The 16,317-nt window shown below is 36.0% G+C and overlaps 1 protein-coding gene across 2 annotated transcripts in view; it reads right to left on the minus strand.

Annotated features, from left to right (window-relative positions):
* Positions 1 to 238: 238 nt before the first annotated feature.
* KLHL15 (kelch like family member 15) overlaps positions 239 to 16,317 on the minus strand; it is a 35,127-nt gene continuing 19,048 nt past the window's right edge. For both annotated transcript variants that reach the window (XM_006072180.4, XM_006072181.4), the window contains exon 4: positions 239 to 6,778. In XM_006072180.4, coding sequence (XP_006072242.1) covers positions 5,669 to 6,778 — 1,110 coding nt within the window. In that variant the 3' untranslated portion in view covers positions 239 to 5,668. The remainder of the gene's footprint in view (positions 6,779 to 16,317) is intronic.

Here is a 16,317-nt window from a genome sequence, read left to right on the forward strand (position 1 = left end):
TGCTAGTGGAACTTTAATTACTTGGCCTCATTATGAAATTTCCATTGCATGTAAATGTAAATAATTTCACTCAAATGCTCTCATTTCAATCTGTGGCTGAAAGCATCAGTAGAAATTACATTTTTGTGGCACTTCCTTGGCAGGTTGAAGGCATATAAAATGTATACTGTTAATCAAGTCATGAGTGACTTTGAAAGTGATAGATTATATCAAGATAGTAAATAATAAGAGATGGAAGTATATTTTAAAGATTGAAAATATTTTATTTAAACTTTTCTTCATAAACACTTTTAACATTTTTTTCAATTTAAAAACAGAATGGATAGCATAAACATGTTTTGAATAGATTATATTCACGGCATGGGAAAAATTACCTGACAGAAATGTAAAGGCTTTCAAAATAGGTATAAAAGGCAAACCTTAAATTAGTCTAAGATTTTTAAATCAGTCCTAGGATTACTTGACTACTGGCCCAAAAGGTACCTAAAGGTCAAAATATTTCTTCTATAGACAAAGTATGCCCAAGAGGTATAGGGCATAAACAAGTTAGATAGAAAATAACCTCTCTGATCACCTCACTGGAACATTCTTTCGGAAAGCAAACACCTAATCCTTACTGATATACTGATGAATAAGGTTCTTAATGTAGTTGTTCCCAAAGATGTGAAACGAAAATCCAATATTAAGGGGGAACAAAGCTAATGGCATTCTCTCAATGTTACTCATGTAATATTGAAGTTATACTGGTATACTGAAAGGATACGACTTTCATGAGTTTACCTATTCCAGTCTATGTCTATGGAATATTTGACTTTATAAACTCTTGATAAACTAATTTTTCAGGACTTTCATTTTTAAGATAAATCTCTGTTTAGAAGATACTTATTCCCAAACCAACTCTAATCTGATAGATGATCCCTAAAAATGTTCAGAGTACAAAAAAAATAAAATAAAAAATGTGTAATAGGCAAAGAGGAAAAATGGCACTAGCAGTTTTACTGCCATATAGCCCTCATTTATATCTAATTTTACTATTATCTATGTTGTGTTTTACTTCACTCTAAAACTTTAAATTATGTATTCTCAAAAGAGCTAGTCTTTTCTGAGAGATAGCTTATAAACTGAAATAACAATTTATATTATAAACTGAAATGTTATGACCTACAACCACATATACATATATAAAAATAGTCCCACTGAACGTTTGACATGTTTAGATTATGCAGCTCAAATAATTTGTTATAAAATATTTTAAAGCTTAGTTTCATGTAATTAAGACACAACTCTCCATTTTTTACCACTTCTCCCCACACAAATATGTGTGTCCTTTACTCTAACTCGAGCAGGCTTCCCAGAATGAGGTGTCCAAAGGTGCTGCTTCAGAAAAGATAAGTGAAGGGCTCAGTCAATATTTCACAAATTATAGTAACACTCACACAGAGTAATGAGGACACAGAAAGCTGTCTCAAGAAATGCTAATAATTCTATTAATTAAGCCTTGCTTTTTAAAAACCAGTAGTATTTCTTCCAATACAAAACCTTCAATGTGAGAATCTTGAATTTTATGAAAAGGTTGTAGTGCAAGGATTTTCTTTAAGCAGACTAAAATAAAAACTTAGAAGGTCAAAGACATGGAAGAGAACAAACGTTTCTAATTAAGATGCAATTAATAAAGATCAGCTATTTTTGTAAAGTCTGGCATTTAAAATGTAAAGTGAAAATACACAAAGATCACAACGTGTTACACTGTAGTTTTAAATCTCTTACTGAATTAAAAAAAAAAAACTATTTTGAGCACATACAATGTATATAAACAAAAATGGTTCCAAATGAAGCACACAAAAAATAAACTTGAAAAAAATTCTATGAAAAAATTTTCCATAGTCTAGTATAACAAAAATAAATCTCTTTCAGCAATTAAACCATAATTTTAAAAGGGAATGTATGTTAATCATGGATTTAAAATAACCTAAGTCAGAACTACAAATAAACAGAAGAGTTTTCTCATACATTCAGAACCCAAGCAATAACAACTATTCTTAAAGCTCAAAACTGATTACAGCTAACATCAGGTCAGACATGACTCACGTGTGAAGCTGAACCCAGAATTAGTTCAAGTTAAGATTTCACAAATTTTCCAAAACATGAACTTTCATCTTGGCCTTGTGCTTTTACAATGAAGACCAAGAATATTCAATTGTTTGTTCCATCTTACTTTAACTAGGGCTGCTGCTGCTGCTAAGTCGCTTCAGTCGTGTCCGACTCTGTGCGACCCCATAGACGGCAGCCCGCCAGGCTCCCCCGTCCCTGGCATTTTCCAGGCAAGAACACTGGAGTGGGTTTTAACTAGGGCTACAAGTCATATCTAAGCAATTAAAGAGAACCACCACGGGAGTGTAAAAGCCTGATAGGGGTACCCTGTCTCAGTCTTTTTCAGCAAAAGACAACAATGAGGAAAATAAGACATTATTGTTATTTTCTTTAAATCAAGATAGCACACATATAAAACACTACACCAACTAATACATTAGAAAAAGAACCAAATGGCTCACCTAATTGCTAGTTTTCCATGATTAAAAATGATTTTTCAGATGTATAAAAAGACTTTTACCCAATAACCATGGGAAACAAGATATCAAATTTAATTTTTAGAAACTAAAATGACAGGTGAGGTGAAATTGCTTACTCGTGTCTGACTCTTTGCGACCCCATGGACTGTAGCCCACCAGGCTCCTCCATCCATGGAATTTTCCAGGCAAGAGTACTGGGGTGGGGTGCCATTGCCTTCTCTATGACAGGAGTCATATCTAAGCAATTAAAGAGAACCACCACAGAAGTGTAAAAGCCTGATAGGGGTACCCTGTCTCAGTCTTTTTCAGCAAAAGACAACAATGAGGAAAATAAGACATTATTGTTACTTTCTTTAAATCAAGATAGCACACATATAAAACACTACACCAACTAATACATTAGAAAAAGAACCAAATGGCTCACCTAATTGCTAGTTTTCCATGATTAAAAATGATTTTTCAGATGTATAAAAAAAGACTTTTACCCATATAACCATGGGAAACAAGATATCAAATTTAATTTTTAGAAACTAAAATGACAGGTGAGGTGAAATTGCTTACTCGTGTCTGACTCTTTGTGACCCTATGGACTGTAGCCCACCAGGCTCCTCCATCCATGGAATTTTCCAGGCAAGAGTACTGGGGTGGGGTGCCATTGCCTTCTCTATGACAGGAGTCATATCTAAGCAATTAAAGAGAACCACCACGGGAGTGTAAAAGCCTGATAGGGGTACCCTGTCTCAGTCTTTTTCAGCAAAAGACAACAATGAGGAAAATAAGACATTATTGTTATTTTCTTTAAATCAAGATAGCACACATATAAAACACTACACCAACTAATACATTAGAAAAAGAACCAAATGGCTCACCTAATTGCTAGTTTTCCATGATTAAAAATGATTTTTCAGATGTATAAAAAGACTTTTACCCATATAACCATGGGAAACAAGATATCAAATTTAATTTTTAGAAACTAAAATGACAGGTGAGGTGAAATTGCTTACTCGTGTCTGACTCTTTGCGACCCTATGGACTGTAGCCCACCAGGCTCCTCCATCCATGGAATTTTCCAGGCAAGAGTACTGGGGTGGGGTGCCATTGCCTTCTCTATGACAGGAGTCATATCTAAGCAATTAAAGAGAACCACCACGGGAGTGTAAAAGCCTGATAGGGGTACCCTGTCTCAGTCTTTTTCAGCAAAAGACAACAATGAGGACCACTTAATAAAAAATCTGTCTCATATATGAAGAATATTAACCTGATTTCTAAAACCAATCCCAATGTTTTGCTTTAAAAAAAACAAAACTACTTCTGTACCTGACTGTTTCTTAAACTCAAATGCCTCAAGCCGTGGAGTTTTAAAATCAGGTCTTTTTCAGTTGTCTATTTTAATCGCAAAAATGAAACAAGTCTTCACATTTCCATGATTTCGCGTTTCCTTTTTACCATGATTTCGCATTTCCATTTTATGTTCAGTGGTGGCAGCAGCAAAAAAAAAAAAAAAAAAAAGAAAGAAAGAAAAAAAAAAAGTGAAACTCGAAACTTTTTACAACAGCCGTATAGAAGGCATTGCAATATTGCACCAACATCTAAAATCTGGCAAGTTTTGCCAGTGTAGATCTAGTATCAGATATAGACTCTACTCAGGATAAAATGGCATCAATTTGAATGATCCACTCCCTGGTTATTCTTGCTTAATTTTGACAACTATATGTTTTTCCTTTGAGTTGAAACAGTTGAAAGGTGCGGCTAATCCTCAAACACTTAAGAATGATTTTGAACAGTTATTCTTGATCCACTCTGAACTTGGAGGTTACTATCCTTCATGCTAGTAGCTTTCAGTAAATAAAACAAAAGCTGAGGGCTTACATCCCCAGCGCCGCTAAATATTTTGTACTAAATAAACAAGAAGATATGACCAGTTAATATTATAATTCTATTCCTTACCTCGAAGTCAAAACTGAGCTCAAATTTTCCACAAGTTGCTACTTTCCATTCAATAACAGATGCAGCAGCCTTATTGAATGCAAAGAATGGGAGTTGCACTTACTTTGAAGGGGCCTTTATTTAGGAGTCTGGTATTACCTAAATTCTCTTTAAAAGTGCTTGCACGCTGCAGGGCGAGGCCTTGTCACATACCACTCCAATTTTCACTAAAAACAGGGTAACATTAAACAGACTGCAAAGAAAAACATTTTCAAAAAGAAGACATACATCGATAAGGAACACTAATGTTTACTTTTGAAAGTAAAACATAAAATGTTAGCTTTCATAAAACCATACGTTTCAGGAATATAAGGAGTTTGAATATTACTGAATCAGTATGGACTGAAGATAGGCTACTCTGATACGAAACGAGGACTCCAGTTATTATCTTTCTAAAAATGTTAATACATGAAAAGACGTTACATCTAAAATACAACACGTATGGCAAACTGTGTGTGCAAGTGCACTAGCTTAAAAATATAGAATCCTAACCACGCATAAAAGGGGATGTGCCTTATATATTCATAAGATGTAAGCAAGTATGGATATGCTTTCACTAACACAATGCAGATAAGAGAAGGCAGCTTAGAAATAGTGTTCTGAATATAAAAAAGTTAATCTTGTAGAAAATTTATACTTTTGCGTTTTCAGCAAAAAGCCATGCAAAAAGGTCAAGAGTTTTAAACTTAAATAATAAAATCAAAAAGTCTAACAGACTGAAATAAATGTTCAAAAAGATTTCAGCTAGAGATAGGAACTGAAATTACATCCAGTGACACTTATCAGGTCTTCTCTTAGAAGATGCATGACTCCTACACTGACATTTGAAAGAAATGTTTAAAGCATAACATCAACTTCCCAGATAAGTGAATTGTTCTATTAAACTGCTTCTGGAAGTAGTTTCAAGAGCTAGCGCTTACAACTGACTTATTGCATGAGTTTGAGGCCACTAAAAAGAAAAAAAAGGATGCTAGCACAGAATGAAAACATTTTTACGATATTAGACCAATGGCTTTGATAGTAAAACTGGTGAGGTTTTTCTTATGTTTTTTAATTAACTACTTTGTCACAAATGGATTTTGTTTGGCTTTTTTAAAGGGAGAAAGATGTCATCAGTTGCAACGTCTGACCTCATCCAGAATATATTCTGGAAAATGCAGGTTGCATACTTGTAAACCATCCAGCTTGCAGGGCATCCGTGGGTACTCATCTTCCTTCCACTTGTTTTCATCCGGATCAAAGGTGAGAATAGAATCGCTGTAATGACCATTGTAGCAAAGGCCTCCAAGAACCATTATTTGTCTGTCCAGCACAGTCACACCATGGCCACTTCTACCAATTGGCATGGATGCCAAGATGGTCCACTGATCAGTCTCTGGGTTGTACACTTCTGTGGAAGGGCATCCCTGAGACTCGAAAGAGGCTCTCAAGATCACACAGACACCACCAAAGACATAAAGCTTGCCATTGTATGAAATCATCTTGTGAAAGCATCTGGCATAATTCATTTTGCTCTTATTCTCCCAACAGTTGGTAACTACTTGTGTTCTCCTGGTCCGCTGTTCTATGGTCCCTTCTTTACTGGGGTCAAACACGCATACTTGCTTGGAAGTGGAAGATGAGGTGATTCCACCAGTGATAAACAACTTGTTATTGAGCACTGTCCCCTCATGTCCATATTTGTTAACTGGATAAGGATCCACAAATTCCCATTTATCATTGGTGATGTCGTATCTCTCAGTTGAATAGAAAGTCTCATCTCTGGTTCTGCCTGCTACAGCATAAATAAACTTCCCAATAACACCAACTGCGAATTCTGAACGTGGCACAGACATGTCTGCCATTCGGAGCCAAGAGTTTTGTCTTGGGTCATATCTAAACACTTTGGAAGAAGCATGGAATTCGCCATCTGGACCCAGCTCTTCCCCACCCAACAAGAACACGAAGTTATTGACGATAGCAAGGCAGTCTGGACGCAGAGGTACTTGTGGGCCCTCTAGTTCCCACCAGACTCTTGGTTTCTTTAAGAGAAGTATTTTACTGTTAACCATGCTATGTCCAATCATGCCTCGGAATACTGTAGTTTGGGGTTTGGCAGAGCGGATGCGGCTTGATTTCATATCCAACAGAGGCTGCTGGTGAATGTTCTGAAAGTAATTCAATGCTTGGTCAACTTCATAGCGCAGCTGTCGAGAGTATCTGTAAAATTCTGATGTCTTAACCTAAGAATACAAGTAAAAGAATTTAACAAAAAAAAAAAAGAAAAGAAAAAAGAACATCAATGGCAAAATATCAAAGCCCACTAAGAATAGCTTACCATTTTAAGCTACTTTCCTAAAACTGATTTCCTGTTAAGATCATATACTTTCTATTTTTAACAAATCTCTTGTATTTGTTTTTATAATTTGTATTTGTAGTAATTAATGCACATTCCCAATCTTTTTCAAGTAAACAAGTTATTCTCTAGGCACAAGCTAAATTCCTCTAACAAAATGTTATTAGTCACCTATGTCAGGCCCTGGGCTACAAGTGGTGGCTATAGAAGGACAAGCAGAGGTTTCACAGCAGAGGAAACCTTGGCCATGGTTTTGTTAACCATAAGGAACACTGTAAGAACAATCATGACTGAATAATCTCAGGAATTAAGTTAGTTGAGTTGGTAAAAATTTAAAGACACAAAAAAATTCTCAGTTGGTTTTAGACATAAAATCTTGGTTTAGTATCATCAACTTCTACAGTAATAGTTCAGTTGACAACAAAAGGTCAAACTTTTTCCTTTGTTTTTAGAGTTGGAACTACCTGATTATGATTGCTAAGATCTTATGAAACTTTTAAGTATTATGCTAACTACTGTGGGGAGATTTTTTTAAAAAGCAGAAGATGTGGTCCATTCACTCAAAGAACTTAGAATATATTTGGGGAAATAAAAAATATATACATCTACCAATTTTAAGTAAATGAGGCAATTGACAGCTAAGTATGAAGCTGTATAGCACATCTGAGTGCTATAGAACTTTAGATAAAGAAAATATCAAACTGGTCCAAAACATTCAGGGGATATTTTGTGAAAGAGGTAGGAAGTTGGAAACCAAGCAGAAAGAGTCTGTATCATAATGACAAGGATGAGGTAAGAGGGTTAGGATTTGGATGGTTACCATTTGGATGGTAGAATTAGACACTGTGGAGATAAAATTGACAGAAGTGTGTGGCTGATTTGAAGTAGCGATAAGATGAAGAAATGAGGACTCAAATGTGATTTGAGGATTTAGAACTAGGTGATAGGGAGAGTGGTACTGATAAGGGAAACAAGGATGCTGAGGTGGAAATGTCTAGGAGCCTGTTGGAAATCTGGGATGACAGCTTGGGAGGGAGTCAAAACCAGGCATATGTATTTATGAACTTGCTTTCCTTCTTTGCATCTCTCCTTTCTCTTCCCTTCTATCTTTCTCATTCACTTCCCACTGTAGTCCAAAAAAACGTATCTGAAACAGAAAGCACTACAGATGTTTACTTGAAGTATTTTGATAACTGTATTTCAGTATAGTTGGTTTCCTTTGTAATCCTAAGCATTTTATGTACTTAAAATCACTATTCTGGGTGGGTGGGGGGGGGTCCTTCCATGGGTCTTGCCAGACTAGCCAAGGGGTAAATGGCAGAAAAAAGATTGAGAACTCCATGTCTTTGTAAAACAGAGAAAACTGACATTACTGCTGCAACGGGTGCTTTATGTGTGCATCTCATGTTAAATTATTCCTCCTCTGAGAGAGTGATAACTAGTCTCCTAGTGAGAGAACTGAGGCTTAGAATGTTAAGTGACTTGCCCAAATTATTTACATGACTAAAACTAGTAGAGCTGCGAGCTGAACCTTCAACCAGGACAGTCTTATTCTAAGGCTCAATTTCTAGTATGTTATAACACTGCTTCCATCACTCTTTAGAAAACTCTTTAAATGACATGCTTATTAACAACTACAAAAAAACACTTAACATGTTTCAATGAATTAGTCTAATAATTCCTCTAAGAGAAAAGAGTAAATAATAACAGTAAACAATTTCAGTAAAGAGAAAAGTGATTAAGCTCTGAGGTCTTATCCTCTACTACTTTTACTTCAGATACAAACAGTTAAAACAGACTATTTGTTACCATGGGACGATCACAATATATTTTCTAAAAGGCAACAGTACTCTGGTATCCCAATTAAATAAAATTTTGTGTATGTTTGCTTGTGTTAATAGTGATTATTTCTGGTATTCCAGATTTTTGCATTCTTTTTCATGTGTCACATTTACAGAGTCTTGTCATTCAAACAGTGGGGTTCCTAAAACCATCATAAATGTCTGATTAGTTAAAAAAAGACATCTTTTCCAATCTTCATTTTCCATTTGTTTCTTCTATAAACTAATAGTGTGCCTCACCCATTTTTCTCATCTTTTTCTTATTGATTTCTAAGAGCTAAAAGGCAATATCCTGGAAATCAACAAGAAACATAAACCTCAAATTAAATATTTAAGTGCCTACTGTGCACAGCCAGTAGACTGACAGTTAAATAGGTTTTAAAGTAATAGAATCAGCATAGTAATTCAGAACTGCATCAAACAGCCCAGTACAGTGATTAAGAATTTGATTTAGGAAATATCTGACTTTCCCACTCACAAGCTGTGTGATTTTGGGCAAGTGACTAAACATTCTTAAGCCTATTTTCTCATCTGTATTATTGGGACAACAGTATTACCTAAACCTCATAACCCTAAGGTAGGAGATGGGCAAGATGATCCTATGTGGAAAGTACTTAGTATGGTGCCTGTCATGTGGCTGTGTAGAAAACATTACAGCTGCTATTAGCTATTATTACTGACAAGGGGACATCTGTTTGAGTATCACTCAGTTTACATTAGTGCATCTGATGATGTGCTTTTGGTTTGTGTACAAATTCAGTCTTCCAGAAACTGGAGGAGAAATTAGAAAAACTGGTACTTTGTACCTAATCTTCACCAGGAAAGCATGACTGGTGACATGCAAGTAGGAGGAAGCTTTAAAGGAAGCAGCCATATTGTCTGGAGATCAAGAAAGAAAAGGAAGGGGAATGCTGCCCATATTGGATAGTCAGATTTCAAGATTTTCAAAGGAAAATTAGGATCAATTCCAAGATCAGGAACTGTAAAGAAGCTTGAAAAAGCTTGGAGGCTCTCAAAGTATAATGCTGACTGCATAACTGCAAAACACACTGATGAGGGGAAGAAAAGGGGAAAGCATCTAAAAAATCTGATGTGCTGCACAGAGAGCTTTCTGGAATTCAGATGTTAAAAAACCATTTACAACAGATGGTAAAAAAAAAAAAAAAAAAAAAAAAAAAAGACAGGCATATAAACCAAGTATTATGAAGAATGAAACGGAGCTGTAAGAATATTGTGAACAAAGCTAAAGCCTAAGGATGAATTGTGACTTTACAAAGTGCCAGATAGTGAATAAATGGCATTTTAGAGGCTAAAGTTAAAAAAAAAAGTAGAGGAAAAAGTGAATTCCCCCCTGGGTGACATGGTTAATGTAATATTTACAAAGATAAAGAGAAACAGCCTCCTATCTTATTTCCATTCTCGGCTAAGAATATTATATTCTTTCCAATCTGAAGATCAAACATAATGACTAAGAAGAAACTTAAATCCAAGATGGCTGAGAAAAAAAGAAAAACCAGCTAGATATTCTCACCAAGTTCAAGTCATTTGATCTCGCAAATCACGTCCTGAGATCCTAGGCTTCACAGATAAGGCTGCTTAATTGCTTTCTGTAATCTGTGTGGAATCATGAAAAATGGGAGAGGACTAGAAACCAGACAGATTTCTGAACTACAAACCAGTTAGCTAGAGACTGATCCTGAACTGTGAAAAACTGTTAGCACTTGCATGTAAGAAAGCACTACAAACCAGGAGGCAACACAGACTCACCAAGTAATGCCAAGACTGACCATTTCTGGTTTAATTTTTGATGCTGTAACAACACTGATAGAGAATGAGAGAACTTATGACTTTGGCAAAGTAATCAACAAAGCCTAATCATAAACAAAACAGAAACACTAGGGACCCATGAAATACGTGAAGTTCCAAGTTCCAACAATGACTGTGTTAATTCATTTGGGGTGGGAGGTGGGAAGTCCACAGCTTTTATCAAATGCTCCAGGGATCCACAAACTTCAAATGTAAAGCTTTTAACTGACTACCCTCACTATGAACCAAAAATGTGGTATGACAGTCTTCAGAACTAATAAAATTGTGGACCAAGTTAAAAGAACAGACAACCCCACCCTCTCTGTTCAGGTGTAACCACAACTAAGACAGTGCTCAATTCCACCACTGTACTTTAGATGACAAAGTGGATCATGTCCAGAAGACAGCAAACGGATCCAAATCATAGGAAGAGTGGTCAGACTACGGATGTTTCAATTCAACAGAAGACGCAGGAGAAAGATGGCACCTGTTTTCAAGACCAGTAAGTAGAAGCTAAAAGAAAGACTTTAGGCCAATATAAGGAAAAGCTTTGTAATCAGGACTGACAACTTAATGGATGTTCACTGCCTTATTATTTGTAAGAGCACAAAAACTGAGCATAACTCACATATCAATATGAAACTGGTTGAACAAACTCTTATATAACATATGCAATCGAAAAGAATGAGATTAATCCATATGCAGTAACACAGACATTTAAAATGTCAAATGACAAAACCTGCAGAGCTGTATACATAATATTCTCAAAAAATAAAAATGGACTCACAGTCAGTATTCTACGCAGGGGGGAAATGCACTTAATATGTGTACAACATATAGTTACTAATGAGCTCGTGAGGGACTTGGCTTTTCACAAAGGCTCTAGTAAAAAGGGTACAGGTCCATGTTCCCAAAGTCAAGAGCAGTACACCTCTAAGCATACTGCCACTGAAGGAACTTCAGGTATGACCACCTATCCAGTGTCTCACAAGGACTAGGCACCATAGCCTGTAATGGCATTCCACCTTCCAATCCCAGGTTCTTGCAGATCACATCGAACAGGACCAGCTTAATGGCTTCCTACAGTCTATTTCCTAGTCTTTCTTTGTTTATACCCAATCTTCTGGCCCCTCTGTCCTCTCCCTCTTCATTCTACATTGCTCCTTTGATATCTGTGTTCCAATGGGTTCACAAGCGTCACTTCAGCACTATGTTGAAGTCCCAAAGTTACACCTTTACCCAGTTTGTTCTACCTCTAAGTCCACCATAATGGAAGTTGTGCCTTTTGAGATAGCTATTATACCATAAGAGATCTTCTAACCAAAGAAGTTTAGCTCATACTTCTCTCTGCCAAGGATAGAAGTTCTAGATCTACCTTGCCCTTTTCTCCGGGCTACGTACTGCTTCAATTTTACTCTAAAACCACACAAAATTCATAAGCATAACTAGCTTCTCCTTTCATGGCAGAAACAGGAAATTAATGCCTCTCTGAAAATCCTAGACAAAGTAATTACAGACACTCTGCTTTAGAACAGAAAGCGTAGGGCCGAAACCTTAAAACCTTCTCCGTGAATGCAATCACTTAAAACGCATTAATGAAGGGGACTATCCAAAAAGAAATGTGTGGCTCACCTTTTAACAGAGAAAGCATTTCTCTCATCATTGGCTCTTCATATAACGGCTTACCTATCTGTATATCAGATGCTCTCAAAAGAAATAATATGGGAAGGACGACACTTCTTTCATGTTCTGAACTACTTTCCTTATCCTTTCTAGGATTTAAAAAGCTGTCTTATTTTGAAACTTGGAAAGAATATATTATCACTTTTCATGCTTTGATACTTTAAAAATTGTATTATGAAAAGCATTTTGAAGTGAAAGTATTTTCAATTCAGTTCAGTCGCTCAGTTGTGTCTGACTCTTTGCGACCCCATGAATCGCAGCACGCCAGGCCTCCCTGTCCATCACCAACTCCTGGAGTTCACTCAAACTCATGTCCACCGAGTCAGTGATGCCATCCAGCCATCTCATCCTCTGTCGTCCCCTTCTCCTCCTGCCCCCAATCCCTCCCAGCATCAGGGTCTTTTGCAGTGAGTCAACTCTTCGCATGAGGTGGCCAAAGTACTGGAGTTTCACCTCAGCATCAGTCCTTCCAATGAACATCCAGGACTGATCTCCTTTAGGATGGACTGGTTAGATCTCCTTGCAGTCCAAGGGCCTCTCAAGAGTCTTCTCCAACACCACAGTTCAAAAGCATCAATTCTTCGGCTCTCAGCTTTCTTCACAGTCCAACTCTCACATCCATACATAACTACTAGAAAAACCATAGCCTTGACCAGATGGACCTTTGTTGGCAAAGTAATGTCTCTGCTTTTTAATATGCTATCTAGGTGGGTCATAACTTTCCTTCCAAGGAGTAAGCGTCTTTTAATTTCATGGCTGCAATCACCATCTACAGTGATTTTTGGAGTACCTCTTAAAAACAGTGATCTAAAAGTTTTAAATTGGCCATTTCCTCCTCTAATAATCTTTTAGTTTAATGTAATTGTGTGCATGCACATAGAGAAAATGTGAGAAATTAATAATTTTAAATGTGGTTCCTAGAAATATATTTATTAAGTCAAAGAATTATTAGCTAGCCATTAACACTGGGTAAAAATTCCATGATTCTCCCCTCACTGTCAAAATGTTGTATAATCCACTTATTAAATTTTTAACTTTTAAAGGTAATTTGTTTATACTATTCTTAATTTTGAAAGAATTAAAATGAAACAGGCAATACAATTAAAACAGGCATTTCCATAGAGCTTACTACTTTTTTTTATTAAAAATCTACAATTTAAAAATATCTACTAAAAAGGGGTACAGTCTAAAAAATTATTTTACGTTTTCAGCCAACTGATTTAAGGTATTATCAGCTGTTTCACCTTCTGAAAGGATTTTTTAAATGCCCAATACACTTATACTAAACCAAAACAAAATGTCTTTTATTAGTTTATCCAGTTGTGGGGAGGTAGACGGGGTGGGGACTGAGGGTTAGAATAATCTCTGAACTCAAGATCCCAGGTCTAAGACTTGATACTGTGCACAGGCCACCGTGTGACCATGGATAAGCCTCCAGTTTAGGTATTTTCACATTATAAAAAGGAATATGCTGCATGAATAGACATGTCTCCAGCCCTTCCCACATTCACAACTACTAACCTAATATTTGGAATGATGAGTATAAGGTGTCATGTGGAAGGAAGATTGAGTCCTGGCTGTCAGTTTTATCATCCTTTCTACATGATCCAATATTCTCAAATACCCGGAAATAAAGCAGTGACTGTCATGGAACTTTAGTGGGAAAACAAATTATGTCTTTGGGAACCACAGCTCCATTTGATACTGATTTTTATATTCAGTAAAATGTGGAAATCTTTATATGTTATACTGCAAAAGCATCTATCCTGGTATCAGAAGTCTATTTATAAAATCATGCTCAGAAATGAAGTTGATCCTGATTTATGTGAAACAAAATCATCACAAAAAAGCTAGCTGCAAAAGGCCTTTAATTAATCCCTTTGTCCTGAAAAACTGAATAATGACCAGGGATAAGGCTATTTTAAAAATATCAGTTCCTGCTAAGCACAAATCCTCTTAGTAATACTGTAATTGCAGTCAAATGCCAAACGGTAAAGGCAAACTTTAAAAAGGATTTACCCATCCTGTCTTCTCCAAGCAGGCAAGTCTAAAATATTGACAGAGCTTCAGAAGGCAAGCGACCAGGGCAAATGGGAGCAAGGGAGAGGACTCCCTGAGGACAATATTCTAATAAGAGTTTCAGCACAATCTGGTGAGCCCTCTTATCTGCTCAACTTTTCTATACAGTGAAAAATGTTTAACTCAAAAATAAATGTGTTTCAGATGTATAAAACAAATTATGGTTACCAAGAGGGTAGATGGGCAATAAACTGGGACATTGGGATTGACATATACATACTATAGCACAGGAACTCTACTCAATACTCTATAATGACCTATATGGGAAAAGAATATAAAAAGGAGTGGATACATGAATATGTATAACTGCTTCATTTTGCTGTACAGCAGAAACTAATACAACACTGTAAATCAACTATACTCCAAAAAATTAATTATAAATAAATGTGCTTACGGAACTCCCTGGTGGTCCAGTTGTGAGGACTTGGAGCTTTTGCTGCCAAGGGCCGAGGATCAATCCCTATTCAGGGAACTAAGATCCCACAAGCCCCGCTGTGCGGCCAAATAAATAAATGTGCTTAGAAAGCTTAATTTCCTTCCAATTTTGATGCAATAGTAATAGAGCACCACTAGAAATTAGAGTACACAAGCCTAAAGGTAGAAAATTTTGAAAGACTTAAGAACATCTTATCATTTGCTTATACTACTATTTAGAGAACACAACTAAGTTCTAGAATTCACAACATTTTTTTACACACTTTTTTCCTATTTATGGAAATACTCTCAACTATGTAAATATCTTATTTATAAATATGGAAGAGTAGAAAAAAGTCAAAAGTTTAAAACTAACTTCTGAATGAGCAAGGCTTATCTATGACACAGAACATTTTCTGGGCAAATATTACATTTGAGAATTAAAACTTTAAAGCCTAAAATCGTAATATGTCCCTGTGTTTCCTTTCCTGCTCCTAACTTTTTCTCCAGTCACTTTCTGACTTCTCTGATCCTTTTCGATTTCTGTTTATCAGGTTTTTTTTTCCCCTTCTCTTAATTTTTCCCGATTCATTAAAAATTTTTTTCTCCTTTTACAGGTAAACATGCTATCCCCATTCCATGTCTTCCTTTCCTTTTACTACAGTTAATTTCCAATTCTGTGCTTTTGTTTTCATCTCCCTTTTATTTAAAAGGAAAATTAGCACATAAGGTTGAATTTTTTTAACTCCAATTTTAGTAAGTTCCTGTCAGCTTAAGATAGTCTCTTTCAGGGGATGAACACCAGTCAATACCTAGACTACCAGCACTCTCCAGGAACCTGAACCTGGAGTGAATGCAAATCAAAGGTGGAAAATAAGAACATTCCTATCTATACACAAAGGGCAGAAGACTTGAGAAAAATACCCTGGGTAATTTTTAAAGAACTGTATGCGTATTAATTACAATCATCCAAGTCCAAGGGGCTGGAAGGGAGAGGTCGGCAAAAAGGAAACATGTAGAAAAAGATTTTAAATTAATGAGAAAGTATGCTTAACCCATTGACCTCGTTTCAAACAAAAACCTGCTAATCTCATGCTTTCACTCCAAGGGGCAAGTGAGCTGATAGTTGACTTAAGTAATTTCAAGTTTATAGCTATATAAGTCCTGTTAATATATGAAGGGGATTTTAAACTTTTTCAAAAACAACTCAAGCTTATTAGAAATTCTAATCAAAGTTCACATTTGAAATCCAGGTTATTATCTTTTTAAAATATTTTTACTGTCAAATACAGCACTGCTTGTTTCTTTTAAAACTGTGAGGGTTAGAAGGAAATTTATTTTTCCTCTAGATTTGTCTGATTGTAGCTTAACTCATTAGAAGTAATTACTTTTTTTGAATTTTTGGGCAAACTGTGGTAACACTAGAGTTATTGGTTTGGTTTCTGGACAGAAATTTTGGATTGCTCAAGTGCGAGATTAGTCAAAACATGTTACAGTGCCTAAATGAAAGAATTCTGAAGGGTGCATACCACCTACACTTTTTATAGATGTGTCCTTGCTAAAAGCAAATGGAATAAAGTAGAATTAATCTGTATCATCTATC

This window comes from Bubalus bubalis, chromosome X (genome assembly GCF_019923935.1).
Source record: "Bubalus bubalis isolate 160015118507 breed Murrah chromosome X, NDDB_SH_1, whole genome shotgun sequence".
Lineage (NCBI taxonomy): Eukaryota > Metazoa > Chordata > Mammalia > Artiodactyla > Bovidae > Bubalus > Bubalus bubalis.